Here is a 21,080-nt window from a genome sequence, read left to right on the forward strand (position 1 = left end):
GTACGATTCGTCATTATACATACTTAATAAGTGAAATCCACTTTTAAGACTTTACCAACCCTTATAGTTAATTCTATACCGCTAAGTTGGAAAACTTTCCTGGACCCCGACCCCACCCCTAAGCCTCAACCCTCAACATATAAAACCCTAATCAAAATTTTTTTTTGGGTAAACATAAAACCCTAATCTATGATCCCATACTAAGCAGCCTGAGTTTCTTGAGCCCAGTGAAAGGACCCCCTTTCCGTTATTTTTCCCCTGGTGCACAAAGAAACAAAGAACGGAAATACTAATTAATGAAGAAAATGATAAGGTCATGGTAATGGCAGGCACAATGGGCTTCATGGGCCACGGTGGGGTCATGGGTTCGTTACAACTTACAAGGCAGGCGTCCCCCATACACCCCACCTCATTCAGATTTTTTATCTGGTTAGAAATGGACTATTCATTTTTCTCACTGGATGAAAGGCACATATTAATCAATTACATTCAAAGATTGAAATAAGATTTAAAAAATAAAATATTTTTATTTTAATTTAATAAGAACTTTTGAATGTGATTGATAAAGATGTGTTCTCAATTCTCATCCAGAAGGAAATTTCGTGAATCAGTGAATGCTTCGTGTGTTAAAACTGCACTAAATAAAGCGAAAATTGGTTTTAACGGCGTTATATGGTGTATCGACCTCCCTCCACAGCCGTTAGTACTTTCACTGTAGTTTCACAGACCCGCTGTCCGGCCGTCTACCTCGCTGGCAGAAGTTGGCACCGCACCGTCATCGTTCAGCAGTTTACCGCTTGGAGGGTGGGGTCACTAGATCGGACGTTTCTGGTTGCACGCAAAGCGATCTCACGGGGATCTGTGAATGGATGTGACGTACCAGAAAAGGAAGTCAAAAAGGAACGGACGAGCGAAACGAGGCAAGAAAAAGGACCCCCCCCCAATGGCCTATCCTAATCCTAAAGGTATAAATAGCCGTTGCTTTCTTTCTTTCCGGGTCATGTCACCCCCCCCCCCCCAAGTCACAACTGCCAATTTCACAAAAGTAAGATGCTGATGCCGATCCACGTCAGTTGAGTCATAATGACGTGGATGCATAAATGCCGGTGGGACCTTCTCACCGGTTGGCTGGCCAATTTCCCACGTCACGATGGTTGACTGTGTATCAGAGCCATCTGGAAATTCTGAGGACCAGTGTTCTTGATTGTTACCATTTTTAATTTAGTCTCAAAATAATATGACAAACATACCCTCCTAATATCTATTTATTAAACTACTCTTATATCTCAATGTCATTTCTAAGTCTTAAGTGGGTGACTTCTTTTAATATTAAGAGAAGACATAAGCTGTACATGATTGAGAAGATGGTCCATTTGTGAGATTTACTAAAAACGAATGGGTATGGTTGGAGGGAGGGAAGATTATAAAGTATAAACTTTAATTTTTTATTGGCTAATTTACTTTTCATATATCTTAATTAAACCCAAGTTTTAATTTAATTTTTGAGTCCACTTCAAAGTATTCATAAAAATGTAGAGGACTGAAGTTCAAGCAGACTTCATTTGTCTTTCTATCTCTACATAAGAGATTGCCATCCTTGTACTAAAAACACATCTACTCCAAGTTGGCCATCAATAAATCCCTCTGGATAAAAAAATAAAAAAATAAAAAATAAAAAATGATGTGGCTATTCCAAGTGTTGATGCGCACTCTAGATTGATCGTTAATAAAGTGTTCAAATTAAATCCAATCATTTAATGCCTTAGATATTCAAACATCAGCAAACATTCCATCTTCAACTATTTCATAACGAAACCTCACTAATGTGTGAATATGATTCTCCTAGTCTGATTTTTCTTTATGATCAACATCATGAATCATCATTTGTTTTCTTATAAAAAAAATAATAATAATCATTTTAACACTACTAAGAGATAAAGGTTATGGATTCTTAATGCTCCACAAAGGGAAATCTTCTTCGGAGGTACAATAATATTTGCCTCATGATAGAATTGGTGGAGCCAAGTTTTATGAACCAAGTAGAATTAAGAATCCCTTATTCACATTTCAAAATAAAGTATATGGTCACATGATTGAAAACACAATGATAATTTTTTCACAAAAAAATTCCCAAAAAATCTGCAACCATTGTGGAAATGGAAATTTAATTACTTGAATCCATTCCGATTAGAATCCGATTATAATAGTAAAATTTGCAATAATTTATCAAACAGTCAGGATGGCCGAGTGGTCTAAGGCGCCAGACTCAAGTTCTGGTCCTCGTGAGAGGGCGTGGGTTCAAATCCCACTTCTGACAGTTATTTTATTTAATTTTTGTGGTTTGATGACCTACAATCTTGAATGCTATAAAACCCAATGACTTATAGTTTAGATTTGCAAATATATTCTTAAATGCTGAGGTCTTCTTCCTGTACTGATATTGATGGCCTTTACCTAAAAACTGATACTGATGATGGCCTTCTATCTTTTTTTGGGTGATTGATCTTTGAATGCTATAGAATCCAAGATCACATGCAGTTGAGATTTGCAAATAGCAAACAAAGATATAGTAGGTAAGAGTTCAGATTTGCACTAATTGCCAAATGTGGTGCAGTGATATTCCAGCCTCAAACTTGGCTGCATCAGATATAATTATGCATTAATTACTTTTTGCAGCAGTTAGATGAGTATTGGTCACTCGCACGATAACTCCAATATCTATGGAAGCTATAGCACTAGTGCAGAGAAAGAACAACAATAATGCTCTAATAAAACTTGGGAAAGACGGAAACCCCTTTGAGTAGGAGGAAAGGTTTCTTAGCTCCTCCATAAATGTATGAAAGTGAAGAATGTAAGGGTTTAAAGTCATTAAAAAGTGGTAATAAAACTTTGGAAAATGGAAACCCCTTTGAGTAGGGAGAGAGGTTTCTTAGCTGCTTCTCCATAAAATATGAAAGTGAAGAATGTAAAGGATTTAAATTCATTCAAAAGTGGGAAATTGAAGATTGAAGCTGGTCCAAAGCCAACTAAGGTGAGACCAAATCCAATAAAGCCACTAAGATTTAAGAAAAAGAAATTGAAACAAGTCCCAAATCAATGGAAAGCTAGAGAAGAAAAAGAAATAAGGGCCGGACAACCCAAAGCAAGCATGCATGCATATATGCACGAGCAACCCACTACGTTTGGGACCTTTGGGTACATTCACTCCCACATCCTTGGATGATCTGGTGAGTGTTGATGCGTAAATGCCTTTGTTAACAGTCATCTGCAACTGTGTATCCTTTTTAACTCTTTTAATCCATACCGGCCTAGTTGCAGGTGTGTTTGTCTTTATGAACTTCTCAGAAATTTATATATAAATCTCTGTAATAAGTTACCATCAACTACCAACTGCAACCATCAAGCCCCTTTGGTTTTCCACACTTCATTCTCGAAAGGGTTTTGATGATAGTAGTGAAAATCTCCAGAATCCCAAGCAAAGCTTGTCTGCGACACCACCTTCTTTGTTTCTTTTTCATCGATCACATGCGTGAATCAATATCTCTGTAGTGATACTTCTTTAACTATATCTTAATTTTTGTACGTTCGATTGATGGCTAAATGTCGTGTAAAGCTAGCAATTCATGTGGCATGGATAAGATAAGATAAGATTTTATTTCCTAAACCCCTTTCATTTTAACAACTATTACCTCATTCGGCCATTCCTTCCTTCTTTTTTCTTTCTTTTACTTTGCCTTTGTTTTTTGTCTCTTCCATCTCGCTCTTTATTAAAGATTTGCGTCAACACCAACTAATTTTATTGCTTAACAGAGCAAATGGAAGACTTCTGCAATGCAAGTTCGTTTATAGCTAAGTTTTTGACTTCTTAACTTATATTTTAGAGAAAACCTCCTTGTGGGTTTTAAGCCAATCTATTGCGTGGCGTTTATGTTAAGACACAGGTCTGTATGAGATGTCATGATGACATACATTACTATATAACTAGACAATTATCTCTTGCTTTTTGTATTTAATTTGACGAAAGAATACATACTAAACTACTATAAACAATCATGTTTTTATATTATTTGTCAAGTAGAATGGCTGGTGGTTTGCTAGCTAAATTAACTCTTTAAGAGGTCATGAAAGTAAGATATGTGGCTGAGGTTTGATAAGGGGGATTTACATGACTTCATGATCTTATTAATACTACGAATGGCTGCATTAAAGAACAATTGGGTCGAAAAAGAAATCAAAGGTTAATTAAGGTACTTATGGAGGACTGGCAAAATGGATAGACTCTTCACATTTCTATTTTATCTTTAGTCTGTTCTTTACCTGGAGAGCACAATCGTCTACCTGCAGGAGTAGAGGATCTAGACTCGGTCTATCCTGCAAACCTTCAGATGAAAGAAAACCGTAATCAATGTGTATGACATGTGACCTTTTGGAAGGCTTAATTATATATGCAGGTGGGAGATCCCCACAAAGATGTGAGAGTGAAGAATTTAAGGATTTAAAGTCATTCAAAAGTGATAGATTAATGAAGATTGAAGCTGGTAAGACAAAATCCAATCAAACCACTTCCAACACCTAAGAAGATGAAATTGGAAGAAAGACCCAATGCATGCATGCACGACTCACCCACTACGTACGTTTGGATTGACTCATTCCCACATGCTTGGATGGTCTGATGATGTGTAAAAGCCTTATTTAAAGGCTCCTCATCCACCTGTTATATATGTTAGCCTTTAAATCTTTAATCCAAAAGAGCTAGTAGCAGTTGTTGTCTTTTTTATGAACTTTGCTTAAAAACTAAACCATACCCATCAACTACCTACTGCCTCCATTGGTCCCTCTGGCTTTCCATACTTCATTTTCTGGTTTGTTCCTTTTAATCTTGTTAGATATATTCTCCTTCTACAGAATCATTCCCTACTCATAATCAAACCAGAAACTCATAATCAAACCAATGCATAGATCAATACCATAGTTCCTTCTCTCTAAATTACATAGTCTTTTTGAGTTAAAAACTTAGAACACGTAGAGAGATTCTCATTCCAGATGTGAAGGTTTTGGACAACTTATCAAATAAGGAGACTTGGGAGCTCTCCTTTATTTCCTCTCCCTAGTGGTACTTTTGTGTCGTGTAAAGCTAATCATGTAAGATTAGATAAGATAAGATTTCGTTTTCTTACCCTTTTCTTTGCAACAACCATCACCTCATTCGGCTATCTTTGCCCTCTTTTTCCCTTTGCCTAGCTTCTTCTTCTTCCTTTTTATTAAAGATTCGCGTCACCACCAACTAACCATAGTGATTAAATGATCATATATATTGAACACATCTTCTGGAAAGCAAATTAATTTGCTTTAATCTTTTATCTTGATTTATATTTGGAGAAAAGATCGAATGCTAATTGATTGTAAGCTTTCTTGACTAAGATACATGTCCGCCCGCCTAAAACTATCATTAGAAGTCTCATTCAATTAAATGCTCATCATATGTTGGCGCATTATACGACCAAACAACAATTTCTTACCCTTTATTGACAAAAAGAACACCTACTACTCTATACCCGCCAACTGTATAAGATGGCAGCAAGTGGTTTGTTAGTTCATTCGGTTATGAGAGCTAGGGGCATGAAAATGAGATTTGTGGCTGAGGTTTGATTTGTATGACTTCATGAGCTTTATTGATTGATATTAATGTATAGATTGAAGATCAATTGGGTTGAAAAAGAGGTTAAAGGAGAGAAACCAGATACTGTGCAAGTTTCTTTAACTAGAGAAATAGACAGAAATGAAGAAAGGGCCTTTCTTTGATCATCTCTTTGGTAAGCATTCTTGTATTTTTGCGTGTGAAGAGGAGATTACGCGCAGTAACTATGACGATTAAAAAGCTATAGTTTATTAATTGACAAGGATGTCAATTTCAAAGTATTTCTGAAATCCCTCCAACATCATCCATCTATATTAAAATTTAAGAATAAAACAAAATAAAAATAATTTAAAATTAATTTAAAAAAAAAAAACATAAAAAGCTTCACCAGTATTTCAGGGGTTATGTGGGCTAGGCCTTTGAATTGGGCTTGTATTTGATCACTCACTCTTCTCCCTGCTGCCAATTGCCAATCTTCAACTCTCCTCCCTTATCAAAAGCATTTATATTTGGAAACAACCTTTCAACCTTTGGAGATAAAAACCCTATTATTGGCTCTCGTCTCATTTTCTTGCAAAAGACATTCAAAAAGGAAATTTGACAATTTATCCTTGGAGCTTATCATATAATAAAGGATTGAACAAACGACGTCTCATTGATGTGATTTCAGTTTTAAAAAATATATGTTATTTTGTTTTCATTTCCATTTAACTAAAAGCATTTTTATAATTATAATATAATAAAACATTTCATTTTATTGCACTGGATTAAGTAATATGGAAGTTGGCCAAATGACCAACCACCCAACAGCTTCCTTGACAAGACCTGAATATGAGAGAGAGGTTCATTAGTGTGGAAAAACATGAGCCATAGCCTTTTTCATAACCTAATTAGCCTTTACTTTGTTAATAACACTATTAATTGATTTAATTGCCATAAGTTTATGGCTCATTTTATTTATTTATTTTAATCTTAAAAAAATATATTAAGAGACATGATTTGCAAAGGTTGACAACTTGGTACCACCACCAGTGTCGCCATCAAAATAAAGCACTAAGGGTGGTAGGAGTAAGAGCCTTTGGACCACTCTTCAAAATATGGTATCCATTTAGTTGATGTCCAAATATAAATACGACATTGATAGAAACACGTCAATGTAATTAAATTTCGAAAATCAAACGCTGAATGTTGATCTTAATCTGAATCATTCATAGTTGACTCTAACCCACCTTTAAAATCAAAATTTTGATCCAATTAAACCTTGTTTGAGCTCAGGGGGAACTCAACCCCTAATACATAGAAATAGACCATGTAAATATAACGATTCAGTCTTTATTTTTATCCCCTTCAATTAAATCAGAATCCAACAGCAGCATTCATTACCAACAAAAAAAAAAAAAATCCAACAGCATCATTTGCTCACTGCGTGCCAGGTGTCACCAACAATTAACACAGTGGCCGGTGTGCAAGGAGAAGACAAATGAAGAGATAGCAGAGAATCCGTATCACAAAAGAGGAGACGCTACGTGTGAGCATTACAATGGATGGTCGGTCATGACTCATCCGTGACATAAAAGATGATTCTTCATTTTCGTCCTCCATATTCATGTTTTGGAAAAAAAAGAATCCTTCCAAATTTCCCTATAATTCGCCCAGAAAAACAAAAGAATAAAATGATTCGGATTAGTTTAGGTCCAACTTTGTATTATTCAATCATCTTGTATTTTCATACAACCTTGAGTAACAGAGTTGATAAAGACTCATGTATAAACATGGCCAAAAACCCCATTTTTTTTTGTTTTTTTGGGTAAACCCATTGTCGAAACTTGGAGGCCATCCGATGTAACTTACTACAATAAAGAAATTCTTTCCCACGCATATGCAACTAGAAACATATAAACTGAACCGTGGGAAGCAAACAAAATTCATTTTTTTCTTGAATTATAGCCAGATAGGTGGATGGAATAGCATTGTAATTACAAATTAGTTGAAGAGAAAAAGAAAAAGGAAAAAAATTCCCAACCAGTCAAGAAAAATTTATTAAGTAATACCCAACTTGGGTGCATTATGCAGGTATTGGACCCATATCTCCCCCTCACTTAAAATGCCAAAAATGAAAAGATACAGGAAGATTTATTTCTTTCCTTCAGCAGTAGTACCCTTATCATCTCTACGACTAAAGAGCAATTGAATAGCTATCATCTCACTGCCAACCCCACCCTTGTCTCTTCAAAGAAGTTTCCCAAAGATTACATGAAAAAACAGATTTCACTTTTTCGCTTTTGAGATAGATACCAAGTGGATAGGAGGAACGCGGCAGCTGCAGATGATTTCTTTAAATTTTCTTTCTTGTCAATGTTAGTGGAAACAGGGCCCAACGTTCCACTTCCACGATCCCGTTCAAATCTCTGTCACACCCACCCGCAAAGGCCATCTGAGGTAGTTAGGTCCAGAACAGTAGTGACTGACGGATGGAAATAAAAACGCAATTGTTTAAGTGTAGGACCTTTGGGGTCCGCTAGTGTCGCTCGGTTGCTTTTAGGGATTACGTATGTATTGGTTGCAAGCATCTTATGAAAGGATAAGCTAGAAGAGCTGCTGCTGCCACATCCGCCCAATTGCCACTAAAACAGATATGCCAATAACCAGTCCTCCTTTTCCATTCGCTAGCAATGATGATGATGATGATGCTCCATTCAAGTATGGACCACCCAAAAATATCATTCCTGCATTTACCTCCGTCGGTTCTGGGTTTTTCCCCGCCGACGACGAACGGCTGCATCCAAAAAGATAAACCAATACACCATCATTAAAAAACCATACTAAATTCTCAGGGGAAAAACCACAAACACATAACATGCACACACAACGACCACTTCCTCTTGGCCCTTGCTATTGATCTTCTAAACCTGAATAACACTATTAGAATCTGCGGATGAGAGTAGAAGGCTTTTGAGTGCAACCCCCACTCACTAATAACTATATCTGATACATGCGACCACGGAGAATTCCATGACAAGGACATCCATGGGCCACCCACCCCGCGGTTTCGAACCAAATGGGGGCGATTGCACATGCGCTTCACCTTTTCTTTGAAAATCACGTCTACCTTACGCATCCACTGAAAATGCTATACATTCCATAAATATTTTATCTTTTTCTTTTCTTGATAATTGGGCACTTCACTTCACTTCAGCGTGACTTAAACGGTTTCTAGTATTATTTTGAACCGTTAGTGGAGTAAAAACGGTAAAGACCAAACTACCCTCATTATCTCCTATAATACCAATACAGTATTTATATGTTACTGATTAGCAACTGTAACTGACCTGTTGGAGGGGCAAAATGTGATAAGATAGTCGGCGTTAGCGCAGGTGAAAGTGCTGGTGCCGTCGTCGTAAGCGTAGCTGTACGCGCGAGGACACGCGTTCTTAAAGAATTCCGAGAAAGAAGATGGCTTGCACGTGTTAGGGTTCCCGTACGCGCCGCTGCAGCAGTATTGTGGATCGCCAAAAGCCTCACACGCGCTTTTGCACGCGACGTTCCCGCTGGTATCGGTGGTTGTGACCTTGAGCTCCGTCGGGCACGCGGTGTTGAGGTTCACCATGCACCCTGTCACACTGCAATTCCCACCGCTGCCTCCTTGGGGTTCAATTAGCATAGGCAGGTTATAGCCATCCACCAAGCTCACGTCATAGAAGTCGAGGCCTCCGGCACCGTCGAGAGTGAACTCCGCCAGGGTTGCTGGTGGCGCAGCCCCTCCTCCAACACACTCCATCTTCCCGGAACCACAATCACCAGTGACGCACGAGAACTTTCCGGAAGAATCTTCGCTACATAGAGTCCGTCCCCATAACCTGCCGGACCAACCGACCGGTACGGTAAGTGTCTTAGAGTCGCCCTTTTCAAGAGCGAAGCCCGTGGAAGACAGCGCCGCTGTTCCGGCACCGGAGAGAATACCAGGCCATACTGTGTATCCGCAGTTGTTACTGAGAGTGAAAGAAGCCGAATATATTCCTGCAGAAACACCATTAAATCAAACATAAATCAAGATTCAGAAAAACCAACACAAATTGCAAAAAGACAAGGAATTTGATTGTAGAATAAACACAAGAAGATCAAATTGATAATCCGTACCTGATACGAACAGAAGAATAAGCGAAAAAACAAGTGAGAAAGACGATGAGGAGGCTCTGGACATTGGAACAGGGAAATGGGAAGAAGCAAGGGGTGAAGAACAGTATAGAAGAAAAAGCTAGAAGGAGAATGAGAAAGAGGAGGAGGTGGTAGATTCCCAAAACCCTTAATTCCAATCCAAACGAACCCGTGAGGTACCAGGGGGGAAGAGAGGAAGGGGGGGAAGAAGAAGAGTTGGCTGAGCGAATTTATAGAATCCTGAGATTTTTCGTGAATGTGTCGGAGAGGTTGCGGACCCTACTGCGTAAGGGGCGGCAGATGCATCGATTAACGGCACTAGCGTTGCCGACTTCGATGTATAAAACGGATCGTGAATGGTGAATCGTGTTTTTTTTTTTTTTGTTTCCTTTCTTTGTGTTTTTCTTTTTCTTTTTCTTTTTCTTTTGGGACAAATGATCTGCTACTCATCCGTGTTGCTTGTGAGCATCGTCCATCCCTCAGAGGGTGCCACGTCATCATCCTCTAATCCAATTGTCTGAATGCCAACTGTTTTGAGAAAAATCAATTTCGAAGAAAAAGACGTAGCATGCCTGTATATCCCATTAGAAACAAATCTATAATGGCTTATTAGTCTCCCTTTCTCTGCTTACCATAAAAAAGAAAACTCTCCCTTTCTCGAAAGAAAGGAAGAAAAATCTATAAGGAATGAAGCTTTTGATTTTGATTTTGATTTTGATTTTACAAGTAAGTTATAGAGCTTTTGTCATATCAAGTAAACAACTAGTAGGAAAGTTAAAGATGAGAAAACTAGGAAAAGAGAGTTGTAAAAATGGATCTGGAGTAGTCATTTTGTTCCAAAAAGAGATGGCCATAACAGACAGATACCAATCTAATGAGGAAGGTTTGACTCTTTACTTCTCCCAAGTCCAACTGATGAGAAAATCAATCCACCGACATTAATTAACAAAAATCAAGAGAAGCTGTAGTGTTGTCACCCTGAGATTTGCATATTAAAATATCTTAGTTGGGTTCAGTGGGTGATGTCTGACTTCCTTGCACTTCCTCACCTTACCTTCCTCACCTTCCGCCGAGGGGCAAGGGCTGCTTGCTACAATGGCAGAAAGAGAGAGAGACAGAATCAAATTCTCTGTGAGTGATTAAGTCCAGTTACCTAATTTGCTATGTGTACTTTGGGAATAGGATAAGGGGGTAATGAATTGTTCAATCAATCAATCAATCAATTCCATCCAATTTATAAAAAAGTTTTTTAACTGATTAGCTAGATTGCGTGTTATGACTTTAAATGTCCACTCCATCAGAAATCTTGAAACAACAAGAATTTTCATGAAGTTTCTTCCGTTTCAAAAAGCCTCTGAAATTCGTCACCAGATATTATGATCCACAGCTTGCACGAAGACACTAGAACCAAACGTAAAAACAGCCGACCAGGGCCGAAGAATCCTTGACCCATGCCGAGAATTCAAAGCTTTGAAGCTTGAAAATGCCATCTTTAATCTACTTGTACTACTGTATTGTATTGTGGTCCAGGCTTTGCTGTGAGATTTTTCCTTTTCAGAAACATGTCTATATATTAAAACGTGATCCATACATGACATCGACATTATAGTAATCCTGAAACCATAGAACATCATTATGCCAAAGAGTCATGCACATCAAAGACACAACCTTACTAACAAGAGAATTAGTTACTACATTACACTCTCTATTAACATATAAAAAAGTAAAACATATTTTGACGTTCTATTAAGTTTTCTGGTCCAGGATAATCTCTTTGATAATGTTGCAGTTACGTATTGGACCAACCTTTGGCCTCTTACATATTTTTCATATTAGAAAAACATTTAAAATGCTGGAAGAGCTTTTCTCATCACATCTGTCCATGTCTTGGTGAAAGTCGAAAGGGTCCTTTTCTCTGTTTGATTGTATTTGGCCTCCCTCGCCTTGTCTTTAACTCCAAATTTCATTTATTAGCAGTACTAGCACCACAAGAATGGGGATTTTCTTTAAATTATCTTTTACCTTATTTTAATATATAATAATAATAATAATAATAATAATAATAATAATAATAATAATAATAATAATAATATTTACTTTAAAAGAAACTTTTGAAAGTGACACTAATATTTCACAACTCTGTAAATTGTTCTAAGTATATATACGAGTTCACACTGGTTATCCTTAAAAGGGAGAAATAGTGCTCGTGCTACAGATAGATTCAGAAAAAAAAAATGACGCAAATTATTACTGGCACGTTTTGATAGGAAGAAATTAAAAGTGCACTAAACAAGAATCGACTTCCACTTGTTCTGGTTGTGTTGATTTCTTTTGGGTTTTTGCCAAACAATTTACAATTCTTTCCGTGTTCTCTTTTTGAAACCAAGGTTTGTATTGATCCACGGAGATTTCAACTCTAGATTTTATGATTTTTAAAAATACCACCTATCATTGTTACGTGAATAAAAACACTTGAAAGAAACAGAGAAAATAAAAGATAAGAAAGTGATTTAACATAAACAGTGACACAACTAATAGCGACAATTCTACCCAAAAAAAATACTAATAGCGACAATTGCTAATACCCAAAAAGGAAGAGTTTTGCTATCAAAGTAACTTTTTAATTCAACTCTAATTACCAGAAAAAGTATACCCAACGTAGAAAGACACAGTTTTGAAGATGCGGTCAAGCAAGACAGAGCGCTTGGAGAACCATTCAGAGTTTAACAGAGAGCAAGCTAACACGTTTCAACTGAGGCACTGAGAATAAACGTTGTCTTCATATAACAACCACCAAATATGAATTAACAGTTCATCTGAAACAGACATGGACACTTTGTCTTCTTTTCTTGAAGGAGAAGAAATACTAATCTGCAAGGAACCTCCACATGTTTTAAGTATCAACAAGTTGGAATCAATTCTGTTCTTACATCATAACCACTGTCTTGCAGTTCTCAATAAGACTAGTTGAAAGTTTTCCTTGAGATGCCATCTATTGCAGGTTATACAGTGTATATATGATTTGAATGACTTGTTGGATGACTTGCTGCAATCTCACAAAGTACGGTAGACATATATTTAAGGTTGAAATATCCCCTCCTGCAATAAATTTCTGAAAAAATTCCAGATTCGAAGCACAAGAAGAAGCTTAACGAGTGGAAGATCGAATTATTGCTTTAACTGAAATTTACCCATTTGAGGACTCCCTTCTCTGCCTTCTCTTAAGTCGCACCACAAAATTGAAAATTGATAGACTGAGCGAAATCAATATTACTCTGTTGACAACTGCGTTGCTAGATCCCGAAGGAAGCGAGTCAGAGACTTCTTTGCTTTAGCCAACGCCATCTCAATGTCTCCTTTTTTCTCTTCACTTACTAGGCGCTCTTGCATGGTGTGTACTTGCCTAACAAGTTTGCGTAGTTCCTGAAGAGGTTCTCACCATACAAATTAAAAGTTAAAAACTAAAAGAGCTAATTAAAGATCAAGATACACAACCACATACATACAAATGTTTGTAAAGCTATTATGCAAGAAGTTATCTCAATATATTTTGTCTAATTATAAATGAATTGGTCACCTTAATGTCTGAATTTGGCAAAAAATTTCGTCATGCCAAACCTAGGTGTTAATTATTTGTTGTTCAATGAGCAGAAATTCAAGTATTCAACTAGAGTAGTCGGGAATTATCCCAACTAAAGCAACCTTTTTAACGCATTGCAGCATCAATGGGGTTCAAACATAGTAAACATGACACATCATCACATAATAGTTTCATACTCTAAAGGATGTATATGGAATTTTCTGTTTTGTTTATTGACTGCCCATATTCCAAGAACCATACAGAAGACCAAGTGGAAAGCACTAACAATTAACAGAGGCCCAAAATTTTAAAGTGTGTCCTACCAAGATCATTCCCCATGCAATTGATAGTTAGAACTTAGAATAACCAAATAAGTAATCCTCATGGCAGCACTGGTCCCTTCAGCTGGAATGCTTTCCAACAACAGTTTGTAATAGGAAAACCAGTTGCCTACATTTTTCCTCTTTATTTTTTATCACAAGTTATTATGAAATCGGAAATGGCTATTCATATAATAACTTAACATCTATGGACTTATAATGAACCATCCAGACATTGTAAGCTTCGAATTCGAATAAATTTAACAGAATCATAGGAATTATGTGGACAACTTCCACATATTAAACAGTAGATTCCAGCATTCCACCAAATTTGGCCTAGCCTGACCTTCATCCGGGTCATGCCAAATATTGGCAGCCTAGTTATGGACTGCCAGATCAAGACTAAGTGCATTATTTAATGGTGCAGGGTGGGGGCAGATCAGCTGCTGGAAAAAAAAATTGGTTGTTTGTATATGCCAATTCCAACCCAAACTGGGCAACCTTAAAACCTTGCTGTATACACACTTTCTAAAATATGGATTAATTTGTTATTCATATCAAAACATTCAGGTTGGAGTAGTGAAATACAGATGGTTGATGATTCTGATCATTGAATTAATAATAAATATGATTGAAATATGATAAGCATAGTTTTCAAGGCATTGCCCAGACAACAGTGCCTTGACAACCATGTCCACTTTAGTCACGTAGGCAGGAGTCTTGGCCTCCTTGAGTCCAAGCATCCATGAACACCTTGGGTCACAGATTGCACGATAACAAATAAGGATGACAGCCATGGTGATGTTGGCAAACTGAGATTTTTGAGATTGAGACTATGACAATGATGAAAGGAACTATGATGCAATGGGTAACGATGATTATGAATATGATGACAACTATGATCACGAAAATGAAGCCATGATGGCATAATCCATGAGTGTGGAAGGGCACTAATTATTCATCTACACTGCAAAACAAATTTTCACACATACAGAAATCAGGGTTCTACTCTGCCCTGGTAGAGAAAGACCTTAAAGATTCACCGATTGTTTCAGAACCAGAAAATTAGCAGACATGGATAGGTGTCAATGTGATTAAGGTTGAGGTGATACAGAATCCACAGCGATCCCACCAGTCCAGTTTCACCCCAAAATTAAACAAAAATAAATATATATATATATAAAAGAAATAAAGGAAGCTTCAAAACCAGGTTAAAGTTCAACATAATCACAAATCTGACAAGAGCATAATAATAGAATCTAGTGTCATTTTTCAGAGTCTAGTTTCGCTTCCTACTAACTTTTTTGACTTACTTCCCTGATGTGGTTTTATAGTAATCCTTGAAACGGGCGTAACTTTTGATCCGGGAAGACTTACGGGACCCACAACACATCAAAATAAACAGCTTTTCGAGCACTACAGCATCCCTACCCGGGTTTACCCAATAGGCATCATTTTGACCGCTAGATTTCATCATTTAGTGGGTTTTTGGGGCACTTTTAGTTTCCTAGTTGGATTTAGATTCCTAATTTTAGTCGTTTTAGCATTGTTTTATTTTTCCCTAATATTTTTAGGGTTTCTTAGCTATAAATAGGCATCACTGTTATCTTGTAAAGGACATTCCACTTTTGAATAATAATTTTCAGCTTATCAGAGTTCCTAGAATTCTTTGTTTCTATGCTATACACTGCATCATTCCCTTACTTGGGCGAGGATGAAATAATTCCAGTATGATTGTTATGTGATTACCAGAGGATAAGAGGGAATGATGGAAGAGGAAGAGGGAGAACAGAACAGAGAGAGAGGGAATTAAGGTAAAACTTCTTCATTCTTTCCTTAGCTCATTACATCAGCTTATAAAAATCGATGACTGCAAATACCGGTACGAGTAAGACAAGAGATCTGATATTCTGTCATCCCCAATCATAATCCCACCAATCCCAAGACACTAACTAATTCCGTTATAAGGAATCACATGGAATAATCCTTTAAATTTGCAGGGAGTCTTCCTATGCGTGTCGATTGTCTGCGAGGCCCTGTGGCTGTAGTTGTTTCCCCACATGGAAGAGGTAAGGGTCTGTTCGCCATGTCAGCTGTGGTGGCCAGAGATGCATCTGCCTCAATGATACTATTTAAGTCCCCTATCACGTTAACTTAGCCCACTCCACTGCCCATTTGGAAGTTTGGGCTTCAATAAAGTTCAACATAAGGGTGAATCCTAAAATTGTGGATCCTAACCTACAAGCACTCTTTTGTCACATCCCTGAATTTACAATTACTAACCCAGTAAAAACTTACAGGGAAACAAAGATGTGCTACTGTCCTAAACGATCCTAATCATTTTTTATCCAAAGTCATAAAATATATGAGGCAGCCATTTCTCCACAGTGTTAGAATTCCCTCAGTTGATGGGTACATAATCTCTTTCAGAATAGAGGTCCAAATCCTACCTTGAAACCAGAAGAGAGTTTGACCCTGTCTTAGACTCAGCCTATTAACTAAAGCTCTAAGCCTTTTAACTCATGTATGACTATCAAGAACAAAATAATAAGAGAATATCAATTTTTTTCTTTTAAATGTTCAAAAAAAAATTAATTCCTAAACATAACTGAGATTAGGTTCTGCTAAACTCCAGCATCGGTTGTTTGCTAACTCTAGCAGAAAATTAGAAGACAAAATTTGCCAACATGTAATCAGAAATATCAGAGTACAAAATAGATCTTAAGAAAGCATACACCAAACAATATAAAATGCAAGCCAAAAATGGAAAAGTTTACCTCCTTTAACAAAAGTATTTTCTCTTGTTTTCTAAAACAATGCAGAAGGACAAAAATATAGAACAAAATAGTGTTCAAAAGGAAGGTTAAATCACTGGTGAAAATCTTCAATGGATTATTTAGAACTTAAGCCCATAATTCATTTGGTTACCTGGCGGTCAAATTCCACACTGTGAACTGAATAAACTTCTTTTGTGATGTCAGAGTCCTTCTCAACGAGGCCTTCAAACCATCTTGTCGCAACATCAATATTAATGGGGCTCCCCTGCATGGAATACTTACTCCATGTGAATATTCCACATTTTCTCTGGGCAATATTATCCAACAAACTTCACAAAAAGTTGCCTATTTGTGTGCCAATACATATAATTTTCCATCTTTTTTTACACACTTGGGTGTTGGAAGGAGATGGACATTGCTGTGCTTTAGGCTGGGAACCTAGTAACTTTTATTACATTCTACATCCCTAATAAGCAACAAGACAACAAGACCAACCCCCCCTCATCAGGTAATTGGTTTTTAGATAAATTTTCATTTAACCCTATATTTAACAATTGTAATATACCTCCACTTCCTCCTCAACATCATCTTCTTCCCACTCTTCCTCATCTTCCTTTTCAACAATTGATAACCCTGTACCAGATAAAGCCTGCAGCTTACTCTGGTCACCATCTTTTGAGGCTTGAATTAAAGCATCCATCAATTCAGGTTGCACCTTCCGTAACAATCTCCCTGACACACGCAACAATAATTTATTGGGTTAAACACACAAGGAAATAAAATAAAAGGAAGCCATGTAAAATCCTTAAGAAATGGGTTCTCTTAGGATACATAGCCAAGGTCCCGAAGGCAACCAAAGGGGAACAATTCAAAATGTCAATCCAGTTGCCAGGAATAAGGCAATATACACAGGCAGACAGTTCAGAATAAGTTTGGGACCAAATTCTCTGAATGGGTGATGCTCATCCATTTTGAGCTACAGAGGCAAAAAAGGTCTAAAAATAGAAAGCCATATCTTTAGTCATTTACAAAATAAATTTATCATCTTCTGCATACAATTATTGAATAGTCGTCTCATTCACAATTGTCATGGTGCCAGGGTAAACAAGGCGGTGGCGGGCAACCACCTTGATGCTACTTGACACCTTGGCGAGGCAATGGCACCCAAGTCAAGCGCCAGCATCCCAAACCATATTTTCAGGTATTGGTCATTTTACACATGTACATATGTTCATAATTTATGGAAATAAAGGTCAAAATACAGACTACAAAACACAGAGGGAAGTGAAAGGAGACTAAAAAGAATACAAGGGATGAGGGCTAGAGACAAGAAATCATAAGAATTTACAAGATTTAGTGGGCAAGATCATCAGGTTCTGGGTCAGGGCTCCTTGGCACATAAGGAACTGGTTGGACCTCAATGGACTCCTTGTCACCAAGAATCTGCCTAGACAACCCTGGTTTCAGGGGTCAACAAGTTAAAAATCCGAGATAGTTTCTGGACATGAAATAATCAATCATAAAAAAATAAAAACATAAAGAAGCTTCTTATGTTTAAAGCACAATATAATTGAGAAATGTGAACTGAAAATGGGGAAGAAACGAGATTTACATTACATGTGAACTGTTCACATAGTATCTGATTGTTTGCCCAATACAGATTTCACTAGTGTATGGAAACTAGTACTTTCTATTTGACTAAAATTCCAATTATGATGTTGCTGAAAGAGAGGAAAGAACTTGTAATGACTACATCTACAAGAGTCCTTCCCTGTGGAATGGAATTTAACTAGGTAAAACGTTCTCTGATTGTCAGAATATTTTGAAAGGAGGTCTGCTGCACTAGTTTTTTGGTTTATCATCAAATTGTTGTTGTTGTTCCCCCACCCCCCTTTTAGACTGGTTGTGGAGCAGGGGGAGGGGGTTTTGAAGGGAGGGGATACCTATATAATACATAATATCTGGAGGCTAGATATTTCAATCTGTAGAAGAATGCATTGACTGTCCAATGTGCCTACATCTCCATGGATAAGGCAATCAACCGCAACTTAGAAATCAATCATCTCTGGTTCCTCTTGCCTGATGTCTAGAGAAGGCTTGCAGTCTGCCATTTGAGATTTTTTTCCCTGTGACCACTATGAGTGAATGGACAAACAAGTCCTAGGAAAAAAAGACTAAGCCAGTAAAAGAACCCATTACAGATCCAACTGCTGGCAATAGAGAAAATATAAGGAGGGCCGGCAGTAAAATGTTGGACTTGGATGTTTGAAGTTTGATCCCCTTATCCCATTTCATAAAGGCAAATCCGTTCACTATAGTGTCTCCAACCAGTATTTTATATCTTCACTGTAGATTGACCAAAAAATCAAATTTATTGGCACGAGCAATCCTCTCTGCTTATAAAAAGTTCATTTGACCACACCCAGAGTTCACATTTTTTTTGGCTAAAACCAGAATCCACATTTTGTGAGCTAACTTTAAATGGCTTATTTACCTCTATCCCTACCCCCAAAGTTTTTCAGTAACCCAGACCTCACTAGGTGTATAATTTTACTAGTAGACAAGATACAATTTCCTCCTAGGCAGACTGAAGTTAAGGACAACGGAACATTTAAGTAAGAATAGAGTTTACAACAACAACAATCCTTGTCCCAACTAGATGGGGTCGGCTAACACAGATTCTACAATTTAATGAAGAAAGCATATAACTTCATTTGAATAAAAAGGCAAATTTTACTAACCTATATAATTAAACTGTCTTCGTTTTCCTTCCCGGACATCGGGCCCAAACCTCTGGATGAAAAGAAGAGGATGAAATAACATAACAAGTCAGAGAAAGAGTCACAAAACATCAAATTACACAAAAGAAACAGAAGAATTATAAGCATATAGGACCTTGACTAACATGAGAGCATCGAAAACCTCTCGGTCGAGGGAGGCCACTCTGCGTTCACCAATACATGAACAAGTAACATATAAAAGTAAGTTATTTTTGTTCATCCACCAAAAGGGAAAGCAGCGAAAGAAAGAAATAATAGAACAGTCACCGACGAGTGCAAATTACACATTGAAGACAAAATGAAGTAATTGTACAGTGCTTGGAATTGGGTACCTTAAAATTTGTTTGATTTGAGGAGTAGAGAAGTTGGCGAGCTCCATTCCCCATCGAACGGCGCGGCGAGCCTCTCGCTTCTTCTCGTTGCGACTCTTCTGATTCAGGTCATACGAGTCACTGACGCCTTCCTCGAATTCATCTGTTTGTCCGGCTTCCGGCAATCGTAAGCCGTGTGATTGTAATCCAAAGTTGCGACGGGAGGAAGGAAGTGTAGCAAAGAAGAGCTGCTGCTGCTGCAAGAGACTGGGTCTAAAGGAGGGCAATGGAGGGAGGATGAGATGTCTAAGCGTTTGACAGTAGCAACGGTTGTAGTGCTGCTGGAGTCTAACAAACGGCCGGTGCTTCAAACTCAAAGGCCGTATTACCTGAACCATCTTCTCTGATGTGTCTTCTCTGCGGTGGTCTCTCTGAACAATTTAGATAGAATTTCAATTCTCAAACAAGAGAGGCTGCAGGCCTGACGAACCACAAACCACAGACGAGACTTGGACCTGGGCCTCGCATTGAGAATAATGCTGGTCTGGATTTGGGTTTCAACTTAGTTTAGAAATGGCTCAGGAACCCTTTTCTTTTGTTTTTGTTAACCTCCTTTGTCAACTAATTTAATGTTTTTAGGGTTAAAAACTAACGCCGGTCTCGTATCACGATACGCGACATTTTTTACATCTAACTTCTGGGATTACAAAGGCAAAAAACATCACGACCTGATACTCATGCAAGAGAGATACCTACATGGCAGTAAACAAAAACTACTCTTAGCAGAGGGATTGAGTCTTTACCCAAAAAAAAAAAAAAAAAAAAAAGAGGCAAAGGGACTGAGTGTCCAATTGTTAGGCATTTGGAGGTTAGGGGCTTTGGGGTGTGGACAAACTGAGTGTAGTGGTAAAGAACTCTTAGGGTTGTGTTAGGCCTTGACTAAGTTAGGAAAAAAAAATGAAAAACTGAAGAACCTCCATTGCGAAGAACACAAGTCTGGAAAGCCTAAGTCAAAGGGGCCAGTTATAGAAGTAACCACTTTGTACCCCCATTGCAAGGCATGGGGGAATGACCTTAGAGTAACGGCTCAATTAGAATCCAATATGGGAATTGCCAAAGAGTGAGAGCGTGCTTCCAAAGGAAACTTGTGTCATGTCTCACTAAGTGGATGAAATTCACGAAATAACTGCCTGGAAGTAACCTCAATATAAACCCAACTCATGGGACTCCCGCAAGGTATGAAGAACTATTTATTACTATTGCTTACGCTATGAGAACCCCTCACAGAACCTTCATTGTTGTGTCTAGAATAACTTGATCGTCACAGATGGTTTCCAAACCTACCCCAGGTTAGGCCACTCTAACCCTCATTTTGAGTGCAGCTCATCCAACTACTCAGGGAGCGTGTAAGAGGCTTTGAAGAGGTCATCCTACTACTCGGATAATGGTAAGAAATTCTGTCCACAACAAAAAAAAGATAGACATAGTTGGTTTTAACAACAGAGGATGTCACTAACCT

The 21,080-nt window shown here is 37.8% G+C and overlaps 2 protein-coding genes and 1 non-coding gene across 4 annotated transcripts; 1 reads left to right on the forward strand and 2 right to left on the reverse strand.

Moving 5' to 3' along the window:
- The first annotated feature begins 2,233 nt into the window (after positions 1–2,233).
- On the forward strand, positions 2,234–2,317 carry TRNAL-CAA (transfer RNA leucine (anticodon CAA)). Its single transcript has one exon. It is a non-coding gene; the product is annotated as a tRNA-Leu (tRNA).
- A 5,192-nt stretch (positions 2,318–7,509) lies between these two features.
- LOC149017559 (thaumatin-like protein 1) lies at positions 7,510–10,080 on the reverse strand. The gene is made up of 3 exons (XM_089151896.1): positions 9,776–10,080; positions 8,968–9,655; positions 7,510–8,414 (listed from the first exon to the last, which is right to left on the reverse strand). The coding sequence occupies exons 1-3, from the start codon at positions 9,837–9,839 to the stop codon at positions 8,225–8,227; spliced, it is 942 nt and encodes a 313-aa protein (XP_089008022.1). The 5' UTR covers positions 9,840–10,080; the 3' UTR covers positions 7,510–8,224.
- A 2,271-nt stretch (positions 10,081–12,351) lies between these two features.
- Positions 12,352–20,351, reverse strand: LOC149017560 (kinesin-like protein). 2 transcript variants are annotated; one of them, XM_089151893.1, is made up of 7 exons: positions 19,583–20,351; positions 19,366–19,414; positions 19,212–19,263; positions 17,819–17,917; positions 17,036–17,202; positions 16,622–16,735; positions 12,352–13,216 (listed from the first exon to the last, which is right to left on the reverse strand). In XM_089151893.1, the coding sequence occupies exons 1-7, from the start codon at positions 19,957–19,959 to the stop codon at positions 13,064–13,066; spliced, it is 1,011 nt and encodes a 336-aa protein (XP_089008019.1). In that variant the 5' UTR covers positions 19,960–20,351; the 3' UTR covers positions 12,352–13,063. The 2 variants fall into 2 exon arrangements, with proteins under 2 accessions (XP_089008019.1, XP_089008021.1); XM_089151895.1 differs by lacking the exon at positions 17,819–17,917 and having other exon boundaries at positions 12,353–13,216; positions 16,622–16,747; positions 19,583–20,349.
- Between the last annotated feature and the right edge of the window lie 729 nt (positions 20,352–21,080).

The sequence above is a fragment of the Hakea prostrata genome, chromosome 4, assembly GCF_041222555.1.
Source record: "Hakea prostrata isolate BN-2017 chromosome 4, UWA_Hpros_2, whole genome shotgun sequence".
NCBI classification, from domain to species: domain Eukaryota; kingdom Viridiplantae; phylum Streptophyta; class Magnoliopsida; order Proteales; family Proteaceae; genus Hakea; species Hakea prostrata.

Coding starts and splice junctions, on each gene's coding strand:
- LOC149017559 (XM_089151896.1), bottom strand. CDS start 9,839: ATGTCCAGAGCCTCCTCATCGTCTTTCTCACTTGTTTTTTCGCTTATT. Junction 9,656..9,775: donor TATTCTTCTGTTCGTATCAG/GTACGGATTATC, acceptor GTGTTTCTGCAG/GAATATATTCGGCTTCTTTC. Junction 8,415..8,967: donor ACATTTTGCCCCTCCAACAG/GTCAGTTACAGT, acceptor TTTTGGATGCAG/CCGTTCGTCGTCGGCGGGGA.
- LOC149017560 (XM_089151893.1), bottom strand. CDS start 19,959: ATGGTTCAGGTAATACGGCCTTTGAGTTTGAAGCACCGGCCGTTTGTT. Junction 19,264..19,365: donor ATGCTCTCATGTTAGTCAAG/GTCCTATATGCT, acceptor CTTTTCATCCAG/AGGTTTGGGCCCGATGTCCG. Junction 13,217..16,621: donor GTGTGGAATTTGACCGCCAG/GTAACCAAATGA, acceptor GAACCTCTTCAG/GAACTACGCAAACTTGTTAG.